This window comes from Pristis pectinata, chromosome 4 (genome assembly GCF_009764475.1).
Source record: "Pristis pectinata isolate sPriPec2 chromosome 4, sPriPec2.1.pri, whole genome shotgun sequence".
Lineage (NCBI taxonomy): Eukaryota > Metazoa > Chordata > Chondrichthyes > Rhinopristiformes > Pristidae > Pristis > Pristis pectinata.
Genome location: NC_067408.1, coordinates 95,510,986 through 95,526,368, shown reverse-complemented (window position 1 = coordinate 95,526,368; position 15,383 = coordinate 95,510,986). Strand labels below are relative to the sequence as shown.

Below are 15,383 nucleotides of genomic sequence, written 5' to 3'. Positions count from 1 at the left end.
ATGTTGCAGGTAAAAGAGAAAAGTAACTGGAGGGAAAAGTGATGGTAAGTTTGACTGTACTCGGTATTTTACCTTGTGTGCTTTCTGACCACTTGTTTTGAAATCAGGTACATTTTACATGTTCCCAGGTCCAGTCAAAGGCATGGTTTCTAAAGACTTGGTGTTGTTTGTCATTCAGCTATTTTACACTCTTTATATCTCTGTAGGATCTGGCTGAAGCCAAAAAGCAAATTAGAACAATTGAGAAAATGACTAAGGAGAAACCTGAATGTCAGAATTTTTTGTATGTGGCCTATCACACTTTAGGCTGTTTATACTACAAGCAAAATAGGTAAGGAACCTGGGTTTGAAGGTGAATATGAAAAATTAAATAGCATTTAGAACAATTTAAATTGCATTAGAAATAAGTGTTCAGTTAGTATGGGCTGACTTGAATGTATCTATACAGTATTTACATTCAGTTTTGCTCTCTCTTAGTTATTGTTGTAGACAGCCATCCTCTGTTGTATCTGTGAACTGTGTAGACTCTTTCAAAAAAAAGACTTCATAAAAACTTTATTTCTACAGGCCCTTCCGGCCCAACAAGCCTGCGCCACCCATGTTAACCTACTAACCCGTACGTCTTTGGAATGTGGGAGGAAACCCACACAGTCACGGGGAGAACGTACAAACTCCTTACAGACAGCAACGGGAATTGAACCCCGATCGTTGGTGCTGTAATAGCGTTACACTAACCACTACGCTACCGTGCTCCTGATTGTTAGTAAACCAAATGGGTCTTAACAACTGATGAGTTGTTTTATGATCATCATTACAGATATTAGTTTTTATTCCAATAATTTATTTAATCAATTAAATCAGTGTGGAATTTTAATTTGTGTCTGGAATCTTAGTCTAGGCCCATAGATTGCTAGCCTAATGTTTCATTGTATTACCTTACCAAAAGTAGTGTGCACCATAATAAAAAAGATGTCTAACACTTCTAGCTATTAAAAATTACCCCAAAAAATCTTTCCATTCATTTAATCATAGTTCTAAATTATATGAATGGATATTTTGTTCAAATCCTTATTTCAAATATTAGTTTAAGTTAACAGGGGCAAAAGCAGAATAGTGATAGATGTTGTTACAAGCCAACTTGGGCATTGATTGATCAATTGCAGGTTAGATTTTTTTTTTGTAAATTACCTTTTTAAGATGGATATAGTAATTTGTAACATTAAAAAGATAAGTATGACAGGAATGTGACGTCAGAAAACCTCATTTTTGTGGAAGAAGTTCATGCTTTCAAGATAGTGTAGGACATTTAATGTAAAATACAGCTAAATATTGTTACGAGAAGCTATGGCACCAGAGGCATTGAAGTTAACTGGAGTTGTCAAGACCACCCTGCTTTGAAACTTGGAAACCCAGGAGGGTGAAATTATCCCATTGTCCAAGTAACTTAAGGTGGCATTATCACCATTTTTAAAATTATGTTTTTTTGATTAATGTAGATGGTTCCAGCAACTAAATGCTCTTAATTTTGCAGTCTATCTCTCATTTCCTTTTGTCTTTCACTTGCTTTCTCTCTATGTTAGATCATAAGAAAAAAAGAAATTGAAGCAGAACTAGGCCATACATCCCCTCGAGCCTGCTCCACCATTCCTCATGATCATGGCTGATTCCCTGTCCTGATATCCCGTGCTTCCCTTGGTGATCTAAAATCAATCTCAGCCATCATTGTTTGAGCTTCTACTGCCTTCATGGTCAGAGAAGTCCAAAGATTCAGGGCTTGAGAAACTTCTGTATGCTGTGGCTAAAACCTTATCCTGAGACTATGCTTCCTAGTTCTATATTTTTAAGCCAGTGGAAATGGCCTTTCTGCAATAACCCTATCGTTTGCATTTAAATTCTAGTGAATTATAGGCTCATTGTACTCGAACTTATTAGAGAACACCTTGCATCAAAAAAATAAACCTACTGCTGCTTCCAGGGTAACCAAACTCCTCCTTGGGTAAGGAGACTAAAACAGCACACATTACTCCCAAGTGTGGCCTCACAAAGTAATATTTCTTTCCTGTTGTACAGCAGTCCCATTGCAGAAACACCAAATTACTTGCTGTGCTTCCATTTTAACTTGGTATTCTCTGTACACCAACATTTGAGAGTTTATCATTTTTTTTCAAAAAAAGAGGCAAGATTTCCAAAGAATGATCAGGAAAATTTGGCTGATCCAAATTCAACTCAAAATTTGCGATTTATGTCAGTCCATGACTTGAACTGTTCTTTTGAATTACCTGAAGGATACATTTTGCAGGCTTGATTTATCCTTTTAATTATGTTATAGGTTTTCTGCCTCCAGTCCAGCCAAGTATGATTAAAAACAACTCCTAAGGGGATTTTCAAATCTCTTTGTAGGTTTGAAGATGCCATGCAGTGGTTTCAAAAATCTAAGCAAGAGTTTGAAGAAAACCCTCCGACCATAGAATGGACCAATGTTATACTAAAAGCAGAAGAGATTACACCAGAAAATTTTGAAGTAAGAGCTTTATCTCAAACTATTAAAAATAAGCAACTCAAAATAGTTAAACAACTGCTATCTTAGAAGCATGGTAGAATAGGGACACAAATGTGCTTAACATATCTCTTGGGGGGGAGGGGGGAATATGTGCAAGATTTTGTTTTGAATCTTTTGATTTTGATTCTTCCAATTGTATTATATGTGCTTTAAGGCAATTCTTTTGCTGAAATTACAGTGGTGTAGATGGTCTTCGTAGTAAGAATGAGTAAATTTTTCACAGATTTTTTTGCTCTTGGCAAATGCGGCTACAATGGCACATCAAATCTCTGCTGTTTACCTTTCCTTGGACTACCTCTGATCAGAGATGAGATGGATTAGAAGTTGTGACCTGTTGGGAAACACTTGCAAATATTAAAATTTGGCTTAGGTTTCATTCATCCATGTGGCAGTTTTCTTGATTTTATATTTATTCATTTATGCTCCAAAATAAGTGTAACGAAAATGAATTTATGATCTGTAAATGCAAAACACTTACTCAGGCAAAAGTCATCTTGCTGTTGGGATTTTTCAGAAAATTAATTTGTACAGTATCAGATTCTTGGTATGCAAATTATTGACTGTCTTTCTTAAATTTAGTATTTGGTAGTTAAATTTGGAGACACCAGAAAGACAGAACATTGCCACATGCATAATCTGAATTTGGGATCTACTGATGTTGCTGTAAGTAACTGATTAACTATGTCAGAGTAGGTTTAATTGGCTAAACTTGAAGATTATTATAGAACTGCAGAATCCAGATGATACAGGAGGCTATTCAGCCCACCAAGTCTTTGCTTTTTATTGCTTTTGTTCCCTTTCTCTTTCCCTTGGGCCTGCAGATTATTTTTCTTCAAATATGTACAAAGTAGACAAAATTATGTTTTCCGTTTCAGAAATGAGGTGGATGTTATTATTCTGCTTCTGTCGTCCATTAGGTCAAAATAAATGAATATGTTGAAAAGTGTACTGATCCTCCTGATCCTATAGCAACCTGTCAACATTTAAATTGTCAAGGATACTACAAGAAGGAAATCTATCTATCTGACCCCGATTACAAGGTAGGGCTTCGTGGAATATTACAAAACAAATCAGTGCTTGTACTTGAGAGGAAAAGATAGAATGCTTACATGCAATAAGCCAAACTAAAACTGGCACTTTTCTACCAGTTAATTCTTGGTTTGTGACTTGCTGATAAGGATTGTTGCCAGATAATTGCATTGACCATTTGGAAGTGCCATGGGATGCTGTTTCTGAATATTAGGAAGCAACTTCCATGCAAGAATTAATCTGGAAATTAAGATTTGTTAGGCTAGATTATAATAAAAATGGTATTTTTATTTGGGTGTTAATTCTTGTTAACAGTTGGAAAACCAGATAGAATCTGAGCATTCTAATTTTATGGTCATTTTGCACCTGTTTTGATCTTCTAGTGAGGATTTAATTGTCTCAGAAAGCGTATCAGTTTAAGTGTAGGTTTATGTAAATAGAGGAATAATAATTTAATTCACACTGTTTTCTGTTTAATTTATTTTCCACCCAATTAACCTAGGTGTTGATTGTTGCGAGGGTCAGAATGTAACTCTGTGTAAAGTGAGCAGATGGCCTTGAAGTAATTATGGAAGCTTTTCTTTCTCAACCGCCTGTCCTCCCCACCCCTGGCCAGATTTGTCTTGTTACCATTTGTTCTCCTCTCAACCAACAATGTCCTTTTCTTAGAATGAGGAGAAACAAATGGAGGTGTTGAGGCTACACTAGATGTAGGTGAACCTACACTGAGTGGTGTGCACAGCCAGGCATACCAAGAAATGGTGCCTGACAAAGCTACTTTGAATTAGTTATACTGCATGCTGCAGGGGTGCTTCAAGGCCACTTTTTCTGTATTCAATTACAAATAAAATAAGAAACTGTATTTTATTTATTCTTTGAAATTTTGGTGATATACACATGCAATTTTGTTACATTTCAGGGTTATGTTGAACTTTTCTGTGACGATAATTGTGCAATACAGTATCATACCACCTGTTGGAAAAAGTTAAAGGATTCTAACTATCATGGGCAATCTAATCAGGTGAGAAATATTCTGATTGCTGACTCCTCTCACTTTCTCTTTCCCCATCCCATCTCCCTTATTTTGATGATTTTTCCATACTATTGTTTTCTTACTTATTAAACAGATGAAGGGAGGAAGCTCACTCTCCTCCTTCCAGATTCTTGTAAACCATATCCAGTAACTGGTGAAAAAGAAGATCGAATTTTGTTCCATATTAGTTTGATAAACTTTATATTCAAATAAATGTGTTCTTTTTTTTTACAGAATTTCTGTTCAATGAGTTGTATAAATAGTGATTGTAAAGGCATAATCGTAAAACTTGTGATTCACAGTGCTGCAGGAAGCACACAGACAGAGGTAATTACCAGCAATATTGTGCAGTATATAAGACTGTTAATGGCCAGAGTGGTGTGAATGAGTTTGGAGCACCAGCCTTTCTCTTCAGAAGCCTATCTCTACATTTTGTTACTATACACAAAGAATGTTGGTTCCTTTTCTTGATGGTGGTGAATTTTGCTTTCAATTTAGACTGAATGTTGTATCTGGACTTTATATCTAGTTACTCCCAAATTTTCTGTTTAATCTCTTAGAATCAAATTCTGATTTGAGTTCAGTCTTTGGCATTTTTTTTGAACCAAGATGATCCGCATTATTTAGGTATCATCTTAGCTAGTACAAGAGAGTTTTATGAAATTGCCGAACCTGCTTTGGTCATATCCTTCCCAACATCGCTGCATTAAATCTTGAGATATGAAAAGTTGAAGGAGCAGTGACGAGCTCTGGTTCTTAACCACAACCTCCTTCCTATTCAGGCAGCTACAGACTGGACCATGGCTCATCTTGCCTTTCCATCACTCTTGATTCTCTACTGCCTTCAATATTGCCTGTTTTCTCTGATCCAGCCTCTTACCCCAGGTTTCATTCCTGTGTGTGATTACATTTTCTCCATTAATGCTTCTGTAGGATTGCATTTGTATGTAATTAGGTCCTAATCTGTGGTTTCCTTCTGGTCATGATTTATCTATGTCTATATGTACACGCTGACGACACACAATGTTACCCTTCTGCAGAGACCGATTCTGAGGCTGATCTCAACAACAATGATAATTTTATTGCGGGTGTGTTAAAACTTGTAGTTCAAAACTCATGTCATTTTTTGGAAGCTATGTATCTCTATGACTGTCTTCATTACAATGTTCTTTGCTGAATCCTATAGGCTAGATTGTACTTGAGCATGCACAAGCCTTGCATTTACCAATCGCCCCCACTCTACCTTCCCAGCCAATGCAGTTTCCGTAGCCACACAGGTCCAGCAGAACTTTGAGGCCTTTCTGCCACACAAGTCCACAAGCAACAGCCTGGCCCTAGGGGGCAGATCCAGGGCTTTACTCACGGACTGCCCTGACTGCCTCTTGGCCTTGTTCACTGTCTCTAAATATCTGCGATGATCTGAAATATTTTGAAATTATTAAAATCTATTTCAATTATCATTTAAAACCTGAAGAAAGCTCAACATTTCCACTCAGGTCAGTGACCTCATTCTGATGAACAGTGCCGATGGCTGGCATAGAAGCAGGGAGGTCAGTTGGGAGTATCTGGCCCTCAATTCAGGATGATTTTGATCACCTGTAGACTCGATAGGGAATCCAGAATGGAACAAGAGGTCAGGTGTGCTGGCATCTGATCTCCAGCACATTCTGCATTGCAGTCCAGAGGGCACAGAAATCATGAATGCAGTTGCCTTCAGATGCACGTCAGTGGTGGTTTTCTTCTTCTGAACCACTGGTAAACTGGAAGTACATTTTGAAACAATGGAATTAAGGTTTGCATTTTCTAGGCCATGTTTTTATATCCTATATCAAGTCTACTCCGAAACATTGGGCAATATCGTGCTGACAACTAGCTAGTGAGTCCATAGGAAATTGGAAGCTAGCTGCAACGTACCCATCAACAGGTTCTGGACCCTTGTGCCTGTACTCTGCGTCAGAAATACAGAATGTTCTGAAGGTCAGATGCAGGGTTCTGAAATCTATGGGTCCTGGAACCAATTTAATGGAGCCAGCACAACTTAATGAGCCAGGGAGCTGGATGTACTTTATATCTGACCCCCCCCTTGAATGGTACCATTGATTTTTATTGAAGGTGCAAGAATTTTTGTTTTATTTTATTTTAATTTAAATGTTACTCTTTTAATTTATGTAATTACTTGTGCTTTAAAGTAAAATTATTGTTTTTGGATTTTCATTAGCTTTGTTTTTTTTTCTCAGCTGTTTCTAAATGTCTTTGATTATTTGGAAACAGTGAATAGGCTTATTTCTTTTAATTCCTGCCCCACCAGCCAAAGTTGTTCCCAATGTTCACTTCCATTTCTTAATATTTGATTATTTAAATCTCATCCTTCCTTTTATTGTCCTTCAAAGCCTTCTGCCGTAGCTAAACTCATTTATCTAACTCCTGTCCCAATCACTTATTACTCACCATTTATCACTATGTGAATCGAATTCATGATCCTCATTGTCACAACCATTTGCTGTCCATCTCCATGCTTTAGCATTCTTCAGAGAACCTTCTGTTATTAGACAAGATTACAGTTGATTTCTCTTCATCCTTTGATCTACTATAGATCCTTTAGTTATGGTGAACTTTGTTTCCTGAAAATCTTTCCCAGTGAAATAGGAAGAGAAATGTCATCACAAGTTATCATCTTAGCAGTTTTTGATCCTGTAATAGCTATTGGTTCCTTTTATTGTCTGAGTTTGCCTTTCACATGCAAAGACCTTTTTGACAGATTCATTTAAGTATATTCCTATATAATGTCAAATTATTGTGGTCATTGATATGAAGGTCTTATTTTATTTTCTCAATGTTTTCTTGCAGTTTCAAGTGAAGGTTCCAGATCTGTCACCACAACTTTCAACTATGTAAGTATTTTAAAATATTTAAAAGCATTTTTACGATGTTTAGTAAAATAGATTGCCCTGGGGTACTTCATATATTAAGAACAGTTTGAAAATTAGGAAAATTTGAATAATTGGCTTGAAATGCAGTTGATAGATTAGATTTTATAGAGGTGTAATAAAGATGCAAGGCTGAGAGAGGAAGTGCAGTGGTGCATTAGCAGAATGTTTAAGTTACTGGAATAATATAGAGAGGTCTGGACTACTGATCTTGTGACATTAATTCCAAGCTTGGCATATCACCTGGGAAAATTACATTAAAGCTACTAAATAAAGGTGGAACAAAAAACTCTTCCCTCTAATATCATCCAAGAAGCTACCAGGTTATTGTGAAAGCCATTCTAGTCACTAATGTTTATTGAATGAGGAAATGAATCCTTGACGTGTCTGGTTCATATGTGACTTTAAATTCACCAATGTTGTTGTCTCTGCCTTCTGAAATGATCTAACATGCCACTCATTTTAGGGAAGGATAACGAGTCACAAGAGTCGTACAGAAAGAGGCCCTTTTATCCACTATGTCTACGCTGTCCATTGTACCTATCTACACTAATCCCATGTACCCACAATAGGTCCATTCCCCTCTGCCTTGGTGATTCCAATCTAGATGTCTTAAATGTAATGAGACTGTCTGCCTTCACCACCTCATCAGGTGGCACATTCCAGACTCCAACCAGCCTTTGTACAGACTGTTGATGAGACAACATCAGAAGTCCTGCATGGAGCTTTCTACTCCTTATTTAAGAAGAATGTATGAGTTGGAAGCATTTCATAGAAGGGTCACTAGGGTAATTCCGGGGATGAAAAGATTCTCTTAGAAGGAAAAGTTGAACAGTTTGGGTCAATGCTGGTTGTAGTTTAGAAGAATAAGAGGTGATCTTATCGAAGCACATATGATTGAGGAGATGTGACGGGATAAATGCTGAGAGGACATTTTCTCTGGAGAAATCTAAGACAAGTTTCAGAATAACGAGTCACCCATTTAACATAATAGGGAGGAATCTCATCTCATAGAGTCATGAATTTTCACCACAGACAGCAATTGCGGCTGAGGTGAAGCAAAATCTGTGTGTCAGGCAAGATCAGATCTTTTAGGACCTTTTTTTGAATAGCAGATCAGGCTCAAGGGGCCACGTGGCTTACTCCTGCTCCCAATTCTTGCTCATTTTGCAGGAAGAATGAACCAAAGGATACAGATGTCCCAGAGGAATACAGCAAATGCCATGAGCAGAAGAACACTGAGATGGCAAAGGAAGGATTACATTCATTTTGCTCAACAGGTTTGTTTGGATTGTTGGTTGTGTCCCATTCTTGGCTGGTATTTATGTCCCTCCATATCCCTCTCTGTGATCTCCTCCACTCCTAGAACCCACTGAGTTTTCAGATTCTCAATCTTTAGCGTTGTGGAGAGAAAGTACATTAATGTTTTAGTGGAACCATTATGAAAACCCATCAGTCATGCCTGAAACAGATGCTCTGTTTCTACTTCCACAGATGCTGCCTCTTGAGTATTTACAGTATTCTCAGCTTTTGTTTATTACGATTTAAGTTTTTCTTTGGTGGGATAATGGTGGGGAAATTAATTTATAGTCCTTTTACTCTATGGCCATGGTGCTCTTATTGAAAAAGGGATTTGTAAAGATTACCAGGAAATTCTAAATTAAAGTTGAACAGTGCCACTTGCTATTTTATGTATACTTATTTACACCGTGTACATGCACATTTTTGTAACATTGAAAGCCTCTGAGATATGCCACTACAAGATAAACATTACCACCCTATGGATTTATTATTTTCTAAAAAGACCCTAAAGTTGTGCCTATCCTAACCAAGTTGGAGCACAATACTCATTAGAGCATGACACTCATTCTAGATCTGCCTGGGTATAAAACTAAAACCAACCCAATCAGATATAGATATTTATTTATTAGTCACATGTACATCGAAACACACAGTGAAATAATGTCTTTTTGCATTGCTAAGAATGTGCTGGGGGCAGCCCGCAAGTGTCGCCACTCTTCCAGCGCCAACATAGCATGCCCACAGCTCCTAACCTGTACGTCTTTTGGAATGTGGGAGGAAACTGGAGCACCCGGAGGAAATCCACACAGACACAGGGAGAACGTACAAACTCCTTTACAGGCAGCAGTGGGAATTGAACCCAGGTTGCTGGCACTGTAATAGCGTTACGCTAACCACTATGTTACCGTTACTGCCAATTTGAGCCTGAGGACTTGTAGCTGAACCTGATGAGCACATGTTTTGGCTCCAGTCAGGATCGGATGGCCAGGTTCTGTAGCAGATCCTTACACTACAAAGTAGGGAGCACTTCCTATGCTATCTACAGTCCCCGGCTTTTGTGGCTAGTCCCACAGTACTGAGACTCTGTGCATTTATTTCTAAGGCAACTGCAAAGCCCAACCTGATCCAAGCTGAGTCCAGGGAATTACCATTATAATTTTGTTGGGATTCTGTTTGTTAGCCAAACTCTGTTTGATGGAAAGGAATGTTAAATTACAGCCTGCTATTGTTTTTAACCACCTAAGTTTATGAAATCCTATTCTTTCTGACAGTCAAATGTCGCCTATTTCAAGAGATTACCCAGAACAGAAAGCTGATTGAAAATGCAATTAGTGAAATTGGAAACGTGTCTGAACTGTTAATTGAGTGTAACTTGAAAGAAGTGCTTGCCGAGAAGAGCAATAAGATTACTGCTGAAATAATTGTCGACCATGTTTTGGAATGGAACTGCAATTTTAAGATGCGCCGCTTCCTAAGTCTGCTTATAAATCAGGATATCTCTAAGCACCCAGAACTTTTGGAATGGTTGACACTCATCTTGGAATTGAGTAAGATTTGGAATTTAATTTACACTGAATTATGACAAACAGATTATACCACAGATAGTTGGAGATATGAATGGCAATTATCATTTTAACTTGTAAATGAATTCTTGAAACCTTTTCCAAACTAGATCTGAAATCGACTGAAGTATTCAGGACTTTGCAAAAGTTGTGCAGTAGGAGACAAATTGTAATTCCACATAATCTTGGGGACATTTACATTTTGCTCACATGTCACAAAACTAGATTTATTTAAAATCTCATTTGTTTAACAATCTTTAGTTCTGTAACACTTTTTAAATCGTGTTCTCTTCATTATCACAATGTTGTTTATTATATATTAAGTATATTTAAGATTTTTAGTTTCTCTTCTTTTACAATTTGTGTGCTCTTCATCACTGATTTAAGTTCCTTCTATTGTCCTTCTATGATTTTTATGGTAGTAACACAGCCATTAGTTCACATTTCAAACACCATCAGAGGTTATTCATATTTTAAAATAATCACAAAGTTAGTGACTTGTAGTTTAACCAGCAAAGTCTAAAAAGCAGTTCACCTTTTTATGTGTGAACAAGATTTTCTTCTCACTTATATACAAACATTGTGTGTTTTTCTTTTCAGGTGACCAGTGTAGTTTGTACTTCTTATTTAGTTATAAAAAAATCTTAATTCAGATCCTTAATGAAGCAGGAAATCTCATTGTCAACATTGCTAAAAAGCTGCTGTCTAGGAAAGCTATAAACCAAGCAGAAATCAAGATATTAACTGCAACTACGCCGGACCAAAGACCAGATACTTTGATGGAGCAAATGACCACCAATAAGGTGCTTTGGCAAATTGGAGAGCTGGTGTTTCTTTTGGCTGAAGAGCAAGATGCAATTCCAAAACTGAAGCCTTTATTTGAAGAGTTTAACCAGGAGTTTGATAAGTTCAGTAAGTTGGAACTATCTCAGTTTAGTACATTTTTTCAGACTGATGCAGAGTTTTAATTTTCAAAATGTCAAAAGCAGCATGTGAGGAGAACACCTTTGACTCTGTGGCAGAACCAGGTGATGCCAGCTATTAATGGAAAACTAACAGTTCTACTTTCATTCGAGCGAATTGGTTCTTGTCTCCAAACCTCTTCCCTGTAAATGACTTGCCTTTTTGGGGAACAAAATTTTATGGATGATTTGAATAGTGAATCGGATATCAAAATGCTCCCTTTACGCTTGGGCGCATCAAGAATGGTATTGGAATTAGCCTGTTGAGTGACTTTATCTTTGAATTGTAGAGAATGGTTCCCCAATTGAAAAAAATTTTGTAATTATATCCTACTTTGTTAAGTTTAGAGGGCTGCTTGTGTGTAAAAATAAATAAATAAAGGGGGACTAACCTGTGCCCAGCCCCTCCTGCTCTCACCCTATTATGTAGATGTTCTGTTGCTCCCGTCGTGTGATAGGTGGTATCTCAGTTGGCTGACCTTGCAACTGCTCCTAAAATGCCCTGATCCTGGCCGTATTTTCTCACTCAGCATAATTTTGCAAATGGGGGACATTTGGCAAATTTCTCTTCTCCAGTTGATAAGATGTGCCTTCTACACCCTGATAGTGTAAGACCAACTGACTCTTCTCTATCTGCTCAGAATCCCCCTCTTCCATTCTTGCAATTCTGGATGGCAATGTGTAACCAATCTCCCGAGTCCAGTAGCTGAGGCTTTCAAATGGAATATTACAATGAGGTTAGCCTAAGATAATGGAAGGACAAATGAAGCAAAATCCCGAGTAGCATTCTGGCTGTACCAGTCTAAATCAAATCTGGTGTTGGAGTGGGTGAGGGGAAAGAAGAGACTGGCAGAGGCCCAGGATGCTGTTTTCAGAATTGTTAAGATAGACATATCATGAAGATACACATATCATGAATTATGGTCACCATTCCAATGAATCCAGGGAAATGATCTGGGCAATCAAAGTGCTATAGGTTTGATATATATAGAACAACTAACAGATTTTACGGGGATGAATGTAATAGTAGTAATTTGTTTAATTACCTAAATAATGAGTTGGAATTTATAACAAAAATAACAGCAAGTTTATCAGCATTCATCTTTATAACAGAGAAGTGTGACAGCATCATCTGGGGAACATATTGTATCTGTACAAAGTCGTGGAATTTATATCTTTTGGATGGTAAATGCCACACATAAATATTGTAAAATTACATTGTATTTTTGAAATTGATGGTATTTCAGTTTTTACCTTAATCTCAGGTGCACATTCCAGTTTTTATTTCATATTCTAAAAAATTAAAATCAAATCATTGAAATTTTCAATACAGGAAGGGATGTTTGATCCATTGTGCCCTTAGATCTATCTAGGTTTCTAGGTGACTTGTGACCTGGCTGTGATTCATTCCAGAAATCTTCACAAAAGTCACTTAAATTATTTTTTGTTTAGTTGCATCATCCTGAAGAAAACTTGTCCTATAGGATTTGATTTCTAAGCAAATGAATGACCTGGAGTGTTAATTTTTCTCTCTCTCTGGACACTGCCTGACCTGACTGTTTCCAGCACTTCTTACTTCAGATTGACATCTTTGGCAGTATTTTGTTATTGTAGATAAAGGTAAATTAACAACAAAAAATGATACAATTTTAGAGCAAAATTATGGTTTTGTTAATGATTCTCGCAGGGTTGCTGATTTGTACTTGTGGTTTGTATGCCCATGATATTTTACAATTAACCACAAATTTTATATGCAGTTGCATTAATGATTATGTGTTGACTTTTAGACAAAGGCAGTGTCCCTAATTTTGGAAATGCTTTACCCGTGGATTCGTTTTCCAAGGACATGGATTATTCATTATTTTACCGTCTTCTTCACCTGCTCATAATTAAGGGTACCGAAGTCGTTTTGCAGATATTTGATCGGGCAGTACCACCCCAGATATTAAAGAGGGAATTACTTAAAAATAAACGCATTCTGGAGCCTTACCATAAAGGTACCTCGAAGGCCATGGTTAACTCAGGTGAATGGAGTTTACTTTATCCACCTAACAACGAGCAACCCAACTCGCAGAGGTTTGATATCACATTGCTAGCCTCACTTATGAGACACTTGAAGATCCTTCCTGCACCCCGCCGAGGTTGGGATGCTGAGCCAGCGACAAATGATCATAGCAAAAGTGCAGCTATACTGCGCCTCTGTAACCTCCGAAACAAGCTTCTTTTTGAAACTCTGAACACTGGAATTAAAGAATCCGAATTTGCTGTTATGTGGGACAGAATCACAGAAATCCTTGTGAACCTTGGGGCAGATAAGCAAGAGTTAGAGGAGCTGAAGAGTTTTCCTGTCGAAAAACTGTGGGAGGATCACCATCGACTGGCTGGTTATCTGGGCAAACCAGTGGCAGATGTCATGCAGCTGCTCTTGTCATTTGTTCAACAAGGTACACGTCAACAGTAGCAGAATGCTCTATTTTTGTAATTGAAAGTATAATAGCATATTTTGCACCTGTCAAATACTAAGCATTGCTAAACAGTCCCAATGATTACAGTGGAGGCGACCACTAAATCTTTTGTTCCTTTGATTTCTACTCAAACCTTTCTCCCATTCTCTCTGCTCCAATAAATATTTAACTCCTTTTAAATTGTGTTGGTCTTTTCACGATAAACCTCTGCATATTCTATCAAACTTGATAGAGGAAACATTCTTCTAACATCCCCTTGTTTTTCTATTGACACTCTTGAGTATGTGGATGCAAATTTTCCAACTAGTGTGCTCATCGTATATAGTTATTAATATTTATAAATTCATGATGCTGCCTAACCAGATGCAGATTCCAAACATCAGTCACATAAACTGTGCAGTCTTAGCTAAGATTCTTTTAAGTGCCTCTTGCACGCACATTAATATTTAATTAACATTTTATTTACTTTGTTTCAGTAAACAGAATAAAGCATCAGGAAAGTAATGCTTACTTGTATTTTAAATAAAGCTACAAGAACATAAAGGAATAAAATAGATCTATTCCTTGTGCCAACAGACATGGCATATAGTAGGATAAGTCTCCTATCTAAACTGAATGGACTTCGTTGTTTTGTTGGTGTTTAGTTGGTGATCAGCAAGCCAATCTCTTTGGATAATTCAGTGATATCAAGCAGTTTTTGCAAATGGCTAAACTAAGTGCTAAAAAGTAACTTGTGGGGTTTGATGTTAACAATCAATTCAAAAACATTGATGTAACTTGTAGGCTGTCATTTCTCTGGATATCATTACATGACTCATCAACCTTAAAACTCTCTCATCACTTTGCTTCAATAGGAATGACCATACAGTCAAAAGAGGCAACAGCATCATCAACAAACAGTAAGTGATTGGTAACACTGATGGATTTTGGAATAACATGAATCTGCCTATTGTAAAATATTCAGTATAAGTAGTATGACAAAGTATTTGAGATTCCATAGGACTGCCAAAAACTGCTATAGATTTCAGACTGTGTTCACAATCATTTTTAATTTCACTTTGCACCAATGTCGTGCAAGATGGTATATTTTAAAATTAGTGCAACCTTAATGTCAACTAATTCTCTCTTAATAACTACCCTACTGAAGAAACTCCAAGAGGGCAAGTTTATTAATGGAAGTCCTGCACACTTTCACAGGACTGGAGTGCAGCTGTCAAATGTGCATATTAGGGCCTACAACCCACTGCTTTCATCCAGAAATGGACAGCATGGTGCAAGTTGTCCCACTTTTGCTGGTCCAATGGTGGGGAACTGGCAATCTGCAGGGTAGTAGGAGGTCTCTCTCATCATGAATAAAGAAGTTAGGTTAACCAATTGCTGTTTCTTTTACCAGCTGTTTTATCTGCACTTCCTCCTCCACAAGAGATGAAAGAAAAAATAATGGAGCCAGAAAATCTAATAGTTGATGATCACTCAGTGGTAAGATCTCTCTCTTGTAAATTATCACTGATTCAGTTTGGAAACTGTATAGATATGACTTTAA

The 15,383-nt window shown here is 37.3% G+C and overlaps 1 protein-coding gene across 4 annotated transcripts in view; it reads left to right on the top strand.

Annotated features, from left to right (window-relative positions):
* Positions 1-15,383, top strand: part of LOC127569058 (E3 ubiquitin-protein ligase DZIP3-like) — a 91,168-nt gene that overhangs the window by 43,169 nt on the left and 32,616 nt on the right. For 3 of the 4 annotated variants that reach the window (XM_052013348.1, XM_052013346.1, XM_052013347.1), the window contains 12 exons: positions 207-331; positions 2,401-2,521; positions 3,478-3,600; positions 4,509-4,610; positions 4,857-4,949; positions 7,470-7,513; positions 8,723-8,829; positions 10,123-10,398; positions 11,014-11,325; positions 13,163-13,819; positions 14,695-14,739; positions 15,234-15,319. In XM_052013348.1, coding sequence (XP_051869308.1) covers positions 207-331; positions 2,401-2,521; positions 3,478-3,600; positions 4,509-4,610; positions 4,857-4,949; positions 7,470-7,513; positions 8,723-8,829; positions 10,123-10,398; positions 11,014-11,325; positions 13,163-13,819; positions 14,695-14,739; positions 15,234-15,319 — 2,091 coding nt within the window. The remainder of the gene's footprint in view (positions 1-206; positions 332-2,400; positions 2,522-3,477; positions 3,601-4,508; positions 4,611-4,856; positions 4,950-7,469; positions 7,514-8,722; positions 8,830-10,122; positions 10,399-11,013; positions 11,326-13,162; positions 13,820-14,694; positions 14,740-15,233; positions 15,320-15,383) is intronic. The other variant, XM_052013349.1, reaches the window with a different exon arrangement.